Source organism: Dermacentor silvarum, chromosome 7 (genome assembly GCF_013339745.2).
Source record: "Dermacentor silvarum isolate Dsil-2018 chromosome 7, BIME_Dsil_1.4, whole genome shotgun sequence".
NCBI classification, from domain to species: Eukaryota; Metazoa; Arthropoda; class Arachnida; order Ixodida; family Ixodidae; genus Dermacentor; species Dermacentor silvarum.
Genome location: NC_051160.1, coordinates 35719070 through 35728433, shown reverse-complemented (window position 1 = coordinate 35728433; position 9364 = coordinate 35719070). Strand labels below are relative to the sequence as shown.

General features: G+C 46.8%; 1 protein-coding gene across 3 annotated transcripts in view; it reads left to right on the top strand.

Moving 5' to 3' along the window:
- LOC119457912 (carboxypeptidase inhibitor SmCI-like) overlaps window positions 1-4304 on the top strand; it is a 29782-nt gene extending 25478 nt beyond the window's left edge. The window contains exons 4-6 of one of the 3 annotated variants that reach the window (XM_049670525.1): window positions 176-355; window positions 1538-1714; window positions 4061-4304. In XM_049670525.1, the coding sequence (XP_049526482.1) occupies window positions 176-355; window positions 1538-1714; window positions 4061-4128 (425 nt within the window). In that variant the 3' untranslated portion in view covers window positions 4129-4304. The remainder of the gene's footprint in view (window positions 1-175; window positions 356-1537; window positions 1715-4060) is intronic. The other 2 variants (XM_049670524.1, XM_049670523.1) reach the window with 2 other exon arrangements.
- Window positions 4305-9364: the final 5060 nt, after the last annotated feature.

Below are 9364 nucleotides of genomic sequence, written 5' to 3'. Positions count from 1 at the left end.
CTTTTACATTTCACTTTTATATTCTTTATTGTACATTTTCGCGTGCTCTTAGCAGACAACTATTCGCAGAAACACTCTGTACACAGATCTACCTTTAACTGTCATAAATAACATGCCCGCTTCACAGATGTCGGCCGTTTCAGGGTCCCAGAAATGACTTCATCATTTTTTTCAGCCCAAATGGGAAGACCGAATGCGTGTCAGCAACTGCCGGAAACTGGCGTCTGCAGAGCACGAATGCCAAGGTGGTTTTACGATTTCCGATCAAGGTCTTGCAAAATTTTCATCTATGGAGGTTGCGGCGGGAACGAGAATCAATTCCCTACTGAAGAAGCGTGCCAGGCTACATGCCTACGTAAGTACATAAAAAAAAACATTTATTTTCGCGGCCAAACGAACTAGCTTTGTTAATTTCACCAGGAAAATAGGCGTCAAAATTGTTCCCCGTTGTTCGATGTGGCCAGCGAGTAATTTGCTGCTGCTGCTTCATGAAAGAAATCACCCGCTGGCGCACACATTCCAAAGATTTTGTGTGAGACAGCGGGGATTATTGACCCAATGACGTCGCACTGCACACCGTTGTTCTTTGACAAATGTGTCCTCGTGCGCACAAAAAGGGTGTGGATGTGATTTATTGGGTTCACGTCCTCCCAAGTACGCTTGCCCTTTGACGAGTGACGATCTTGTGGCAAGGGAACCCCACTACCAAAACCTACTTGCCCACTACATTGTCGTTCACAGCGATATCATCGACGCCATTCCAAAGATGGTGCATCATCTCTGGGGAAGTCATCATCTGATGCGCAATAAGGACAACTGGTTGTCAACGTCACAGCACAGCTGACGTCACCTGCGGGGAGTGAACGACCTGAAATTAAGCTTCCCTATTACCGCACTGAAAACTTTATTTCAATCTCTGTATTCAAAAGATACATACCGAGTACGCTTATACGACTGTGACTTAGCGATCGTTTTGACTAAAGTTGCAAGTCGACTGTTGTTTTCGGTTCACTCACGCGTTCGGTGCGACAGAGGACTGCCATTGTTTTTAAAGGTGCACAGAATCAACTACGCCAACTCTATTACTTAATGCATTAGCTTTAACGACATGTGATTTTGTAATATGTCTTAACCAAAAACAATCGTCAAAACAAGTTGCTTACTTCGCGATCGTATGCAGTTCCAGTTCTACAAGCAAAAAAAAAAAAAAAATCCGCGATAAGCAAAGAGGGAAAAATAAGGGTAACACAGGAAGAACACTCAACCCGCTTTGCATGTCAACAGATCAGCGTCATTCCGGTCTGTGGCCCTTTCTCAGTGCTTCTACGGGGATGCTTATTATTTTTTAGGCGCTTGAAATCTTCAGGTGTACAAGTTGTGACTAGGCCAGCTTCCTGTATTAGTTTTTGCGCCGCAATGCTTGTGCATCTTTCAGAGAGCAACGAGTACTTGTAGGAAGTAACAAAATTGTATTGTATTATAATTTCTCTTCTGTAATTTTTCATGCCATCACTACTTGTTTCTGCGCCATTCACAGCAACACATAGGCGGAAAATTGTCTGCAGCCAAGACCCAAACCCTCGACAGTGCTACTGGGGTTCCAGATGGTATTTTAATTCTTCACTGGACACCTGCCAGCAACTTCCCCTCGGCCAATGCTCAAGTACTGCTAACAGGTTTCCAACATGTGTGCAGTGCATGAGCAGGTGTACGAGTAAGTGTCTGTTCTTCGTGCATAGCTGGCTTTCATTAACTATACATGTTATGCATTGCGTTGTGTAATAATCTTCGAGCAAACCGCCTGACGAACTTAAATCGCATACGCTTCCCATTGTATACCCGGGGCAGCGTACAAAGCCAAAAGACACTTAGGTGGAAGCCTTACCTCGGAAGCTCCTATATAAATATATAAGAACAAGAAAATCGTTTTATACCCATGCCACATGGGCAAAGTAAAGTGCACTTAGAGCGAGTGCACTTCGCGGCTAGTGTAATTCGCAGGCCGCTAGACGGAAACGCTTAGTGGCACTTACTGTAGAGTGCGCTCGCCGGCGAGTGTGTTCGGCGAACACCGCGAAGTGTGTAGCCTCGTTACCAATGAGGAAAAAATAAGTGAAGTATTATTGAAAGAAGAGTCAGGAGTAATTTTTAATAACATTGTTTTAAATTGCTAACGTTACAAGATAATAAAATGGGCCACACCGCAAAAAAAAACAGCAAAAACTTACTCTCGCTCTCGGGCTGTTCACGACCACGCCGGGTAATGACTGCGCAGTTGTTTGGCGGATCGAGTCGTTTTGACTGTTACTGGTCAAGTTGCCGTCGGTGCCGGCGCTTGTAAAGGTGGATTGTAAATGTTGTTTCTAACAATAATGAACTGTTTTCGTGCACACATTTTTATATTAACAAACATATGCGTTCCCGTATGACTCCCGATGGCCATGGCCATCAATTTGAAAGAATACTTTTCTTTCTCGTGGAGCAGCGCGCCGCCAAAGTCACACTCAGCGCGCTGAAGTGCACTCGACCAAAGTGCACTTTACTTGGCCCGTGTGGCACGGATATTACTTAGCGTCCACTGAGGCAATACTTGATAATGTTTGCTACATTTAACGAAAAAAGTTACAACATTGGGTGCAGACGTCATGCCTTTAAATTAGGCATTGTATTTAGTGAAAATTTCGAACATAAAATTTTAGGAAGCTCAAGGATCACGGTTAACGTTCTGAACCTGAGCAATAAAAATAATATATAGATGTGTGTGTGTGTGTGTGTGTGTGTGTGTGTGCGTGTGTGTGTGTGAAGAAGCCAACAAACAAATACAGCAATATCAACATAGGGGAAATTACTTGTACTTACTAATTGCATTAAAGAAGTAATAAATATATGGAAATTAAAGTGGATGCAAAATCAACTTGGCGCAGGTGGGGAACGATCCCACGTCTTCGCATTACGCATGCGATGCTCTTACCTTTGAGCTATCGCGGCGCCGTTTTCCCAACCACTTTTGGGGGTATTTATGCTTTTACTACTAGAGCTAACTCTGGGAGTGCTTGTCAGCGCCACCACTCACAAACTTTGTCGGCGGATGAACATCCTTTCTGCCGCAGGCGTCACGAGTACGTGAACTTCTTGGGTGAAGGCAACTGGTCTATAAACCCACCCATGCTACCTGAAGGCATTAATGTTGGTGGATTCGAGACCCTTGTTATATAATGAACGATAAGAAAGGGAACCAGGGGGCCCTGTCAGGTAGTACACATGGGTTTATTGACCAGTTGCCTAAGGGAAGCTAAGGAAAGAATAGAATGCTTATATTTCCAAAGCCCTCGTGTAGGGGTGATTGCTTTAGTATCCAGTGGTCTCACGTTCTGTAGGCAGACTGCGGCAAACATTTTTACGTTTATCTACACGTTTGTGTTCTCTTAAATTTTTTTCACAGATCTTACATAGGCCTTTGCATCAGGTGTTCGGCACTATGAAAAAAGTGTGTGTGTGCGTGTGCGTGTCGTGCTTGCCTGTGCGCGTATGTTTGTGTGTGCTTTGTTATTCTCGCGTGTAATCCTACATACTTTGCTCAGTATTTGGCGGTGGTGCGACAATTTGGTGGCCATGTGCCTCTCGGCTCGCGTAAAAGCAATGCTTTGCATGTAAAAATGGATTGATAGTATACCTTCACCAGGTATTTGACGCTGGAGGTACCCCTTGTTAAATGGGAAAGTGCAGCAGTGGCATGTATGTTACCCGCTATTTCCCAAGTGTTTATCCACTAGCGGACGCATGCTCAAGAATAGCGCGTACATATAAAGCATGGCCTGCGTTAGTCGCCCCACTCAGTGCAATCAGATGTTAGATTCAGAATTATATTTGCTACAGTTTGTTGGGAGTCCTACAGGCTAAAAGCTGAAGGACAAGCTCACCTGTCATTTACTACACTTCACTTTGTTAACGTGGAAGCGAATTGTGCAGTGATACGCCTGGTTAACAATATACAGTTGTCAAACTTCTGTGGTTCTATTGTTGTAATTTGAACTTCTGCTTCTTTTTCTTTTCTGCATAGAATTCAACGCAAGAGAGTCATGCCGTGAAATCCTTAGGGCCCTTCCTGGGCCCGGACAGCCGGAATAAGCGTTTAATTCAAGGCCATCCTCCGGATAATGCTGAAACTAATATCGTCTGCCAGAATTGATGCTTCGCTGCAGAATACTTACTAAATCTACCAAAAGATATTTAGCAATCAATAGAATATAGCAGCAGTAGCAATAAAATTATGAGGAAGTGAATAAAAGACGTTCGTTTACTATGATGAAATATGTTTATTCACTAAAAAATAATCGCATTTATAATGAGCAAAGCCGGTTCGACATTTCAGAGCGACGCTCCAATGCGGCCGTTCCTACGGCAAGCGTTGGTGTCGGCGTCCCTAAGTGTAACCGAGCGAACGAGTACAGCGAATGATGAAAGAGCGAACGCGTAGCGCAGCGGGGGATAAAAGACGGCGATAGCGAAGAGAGCGCGAGCAGTAAAGCACAGCAGGAGGGTGCAGTGGGACCATAAGGCTGAAAGCGGAGCAGGAGGGTATGGCGAAAGCGTGAAATCAAAAGCGTATTGCCGCACAAGATGGACTCTGCGGCTACGATAACCGCGAGATGGCGCCAGTAGCGTTCGTCTTTTCACCAATGACGCGAAAGATAAGTCATGCGGCGAGCGGGTCCACGACTGCATGAGCGGAGGTCTGTCTGCGGCGGCTACTGTGAATCGCACCCGCGCGTCGCCCACGCGCTGCCTCTCACGATCTCCCGATTAGAGAGGCAGTCGCGCCACACTTCACACCGTTTCAAGGTGTCGCGCGAGACGTATTGTCCGCGCCAGCCATTATATTGCGAAATGCGAACAGTTGTACAGCTGCGCTCAAATCTCTCATTAGGAAGTATTGTAATCGTCGGTGAACTTTTCTTTCACAAAGTAAATGCTTGCATTGACGCCGTTGCTTTCTTTGAAAAATTATTCGACGCATGCACTTTGTTACCTGTTTCGTAGGCAACGCTGCGAATGCTACGCAAGCATGAAGGGCGGTCCCAGAAGTCTTGCTATGCGCGTTTTGTAGTGTATTATCTTGCAATATAGGACGCTTTCTACGGAATAACCACTTCACATACTAAACGACAACTTGTAGGCATAAAGCAAGGTCAGACTGTCAATTATTTGTGCACATTTGGGCTTCGAGTATGTGACGCACTGTTTTAGTCTTGAGCGCAAGGGGCGCTCCGACGCTCTTTCGGAGTCACCCGCTCCTTCGTTGGTTAAATAAAGGTTCAGATCGGCAGCACCGTCTGTGTAATAATTTATATCACGTTTAGTGACATAAATGTTTGATAATGAAACAGTGCTCAAAACAAACACAAATAATAGAAGCCAGCCACTGTGCTGTTAACACTCGTTCATAATTTTACCGCAGCAACTCCCCATCTGTCTTTACGTCTATCAAAGTGTGAGCCTTAATATTATGCCCGATTACAACACATACCCATCTTTTCTGCTTCAGATGTGACGTGGTTTTCAGTCTTGAATGCGGGCATTTACAGCAACTGTAGCCTTCGTAGCATTGCCTGCGATGTATATGAAACGGAGTTTAGTGAAACTTGTGGAACTTTTACGCTTTTTCCACCTTTCTCGCGCCACCTCTGCAGTTGTATCTTTTTATGAGGTCGAAAGCAATAAGTCTACTTACCCGTACACCGTTCTGGTTTCATCAAATCCGTCCTTACTGATAATACTTTGAGCAATACCTATTGTCCTTCCTTCTACTTGAAGACCAACTACAACAATGAAAGGCAAAAGAAATTATTCGCACATCTATGCTAATCTGAGCAACAGATACATCGCAGACATTGAAGTTGTAGAAGCGACTTTCGCACTCTTCATAGCAGCTGTTTGTTGGCGGTTCTTATGAATGTGTGTCACCCGCGTCTTGGTCATATGGCTGGTGTGGGGCATCCACTGAGGCGGCGTTGTTGGAAGATGCCGATAGATTTCACGGCCGCAGCCGTATACAAACTGTGCCCAATAGCTCGGCTGTGAATGCAATTCCCCTGTCAGTTATCATTACTGTGCGGGCGCTATGTCTCAGTACGACATTCTCTAAGAAAGCGAGCTGCTTCACTGGCCGTTCCCCGCGGTAGAGGTTGGTTTCGACGTTTCGAGAGATAGACCGTGGCTACGGTAGTCCATCGTTGTCCCGTAGCATAAGTTGGAAATGAGCGTAGCATATCCATTCCGACTTGTGCACATGGAGTTCTGGGTACTTCGATAGGATGGAGGAAGCCTGCTTGTTTGACGGCGGGCCCATTCTGCCGCTGGCAATCAAGGCATCTCCAGACGTACTGTTGAACGGTCTCCGTCAATCTGGGCCAGTAATACCTTTGTATCACTCTGCAGAGCGTTCGTGTGAAGCCCAAATGGCCGGATGTTGCTTCATCATGGCATGCCTGCAATATTTGATTCCTGAGAGATGGTCGGATGACGAGCAAGTAAGGGCTTCCGGTCGGAGAAAAGTTCACCTTATAGAGGGCATCGTTGCGTAAGCAAAATGATGTAACTCGCCTTCCAAAACGTTTTGGCAAAGTGGAAATGCAACCCTCTAGGAAGCTAATAATGGGCTCTAATTCTGGGTCTTCGCGTTGCTGCTGTGAGAGCGTAGTCGTGTTGACAACTGCAACAAACGCTGTAGCGTCGTCATCTTCTGCACTTGCAGGTTCGAATGGGGCGCGAGAAAGGCAGTCGGCGTCCGTATGCCGCTTTCGCGACTTGAACACAATAGCCATGTCAAATTCTTGAGGTTTAAGGCTCCAGCGCGCCAAACGTCCTGATAGGTCTCTTAAGTTCGTCAGCCAACAAAATGAGTGGTTGTCACTGACAGCATCAAACAAGCGGCCGTATACAAATATGGGCGAAATTTTATCACCACCCAAACCACCGCAAGGCGTTTTTTCTGTGGTGGAATAATTTTCTTCTGTGCGGGAAAGGCTTCTACTTGCATAAGCTATTATTTTTTCAGCGCCATCTTACCACTGTACAAGTACAGTTCCTAAGCCGATATTGTTGGTATCGGTGTGAACCGCTTTCGGGGCGCCTTCATCGAAGTGTCCCCAGGCCAGTGGATTTTGAAGGCGTTGCCGAAGCTCGTCGAACGATTTCTTCTGATCATCATGCCATACGAACGCTACGTATTCTTTGGTAAGGCGTGTAAATGGCGAGGCAATGCGTGAAAAGTTCTGCATAAAACTCCAGTAATATGCACATAAGCCTAAAAATCCTCTTACTGCCTTTTTGCTGGACGGCACAGGAAAATGTTCAACGGCAGCTATCTATTTCGGATCAGGCCGTACCCTCTCATTCCTGAGAACATGGCCTAGAAAAAGCTCTTCGAAGCCAAAATGTCATTTTTCTGGCTTAAGCGTAAGACAAGCGGACCCCATGGCTTTAAAAACCGCTCGTAGTCGCCTCAAGTGCTCGTAAAATGTCGCAGAGAATACAATCACATCGTCCAGATATATTAAGCACATTTGCCACTTGACGCCTGATAGAATGGTGTCCATGAGCCGCTGAAATGTTGCCGGCGCGGAGCACAAGCTTAAGGGAAGTGCCCTAAATTCATAAAGGCCATCAGGTGTCACGAACGCTGTTTTCTCGCGGTCTCTTTCGTGTACTTCTATTTGCCAATAGCCGCTTCTTAGGTCCATTAACGAGAAATAACGTGCATGCCGTCTATCGAGAGAATCGCCTATTCGGGGTAGCGCGTAAACGTCCTTCTTAGTGACCTGGTTGAGTTGTTGAGATGCCCAAGGACTCTTCCACGGCTGAATCGCGTCACCTTGAAGCATTTTCGGCACCTGGTTTTTTATCGCTTCACGTTCTGGAGCTGCCACCCGGTAGGGGTTTTGCCGGATGGGCCTGGCCGACTCGTCTGTAATAATTCGGTGTTTGGTCAGCGGTGTTGGCGAACTTTGGACGTCAAGGAGAAACAGTTCCGAAACTCGTCAATAAGCTCGAGGAGCCTTTCTTTCTTTGTAGGTAGCAAACTTGGGCCGACATCAATGGATAGAGGCACGGTCGGTAGGCTGGCGGAATCGTCTTGTTCAACAGTCATGCAGTCGGTAACCTCATTGAGCTCTTCCACGTACGCGACTACCATACTTTTTGTAAGATGCAGGCGTTCTGGGCTAAGGTTTGTTAGCAGTACGTCCGTATATCCGCGAGTAATGTCAACGACGCCTCTTGCAACTGATACGCCATGACTAAACAGCAGAGCAGCAATTTGTTCGGTCATCATGTTGGAGCTACTTGGCGTGTCGCATGTTAGAGGCACAAGAGGGCTTCAGTGCGGAGCGATGGGCAAATCGTCATAGAAGATACGTAAATGCTCACGTCACTCATCTTCACAGGGTACGACCGAATCTGCGCCCGTCCAAAACGTGACCGATCTCTCCGGAATGTTTATAATAGCGCCGTATTCGTGCAGGAAATCCATTCCCAATATCGCGGCTCTGCAGCACTCCGGCAAAATAACGAAAGTTGCAACAAATGTCGAGCTACCGCTATTATTTCTGGCCGTGCATTTTCCTGTTGGGGTGATCAATTGACCTCCCGCCGTTCTTACGTGGGGACCAGTCCATGATGTCTTGACTTTATTAAGGCTATTTGCGAGTTTCTGGCTGATTATCGAAAAATGGGCACCAGTATCTACTAACGCGGTTACTGGGTAGACGTCTATGAAAACAGCAAGGTCGGCATTTACGACTTCCCTTGGGGTCGGCAGAGGCATATTGTCTGATCGCATAGATAGTGTTGGGTGTGTTGTAGCATTTCGATGGTCGGCAACCTCCCCCCTAAAGATGGCTCCTGTTAGTTTTCCCGACCAGGGCTAGGGGATCTGCCGCTCCTCACTGCATCGGCGTAACTGGGACCTTGAGGCGAAGAGCTCGGTGCAGGTGACGGTGAGCGGGGTCGACGAGTGAATGGATGTCCTTGTGTAGCAACGTCATCATTTTAGCGCTTGTTTTCGAAGCGAACTCGAGGGAAGGTGGGTTAAGAGCTCTGGTAACCAGGTTCACGATACGCACAAGAACGGTAAACGTGGCCGGCTTCTTAACAATGAAAGCACAAAGGACGGCGGTCGACGGTGCCACATGTACGTCCTCCTGCGAACAAGTGGTCGACTTGTGGGCGTCCTCTGCGACCAGGCTGCAGTTGTCTGTGGAGGGAAGTTGGTCGATGTTTTCACAAGTCCGCTAGGTTGCGCGGTCAGCGGCTGCACGTTGTACGGCGGGGATGGCGGTCCGTTGAAAGGACGAGCCATTGGTGA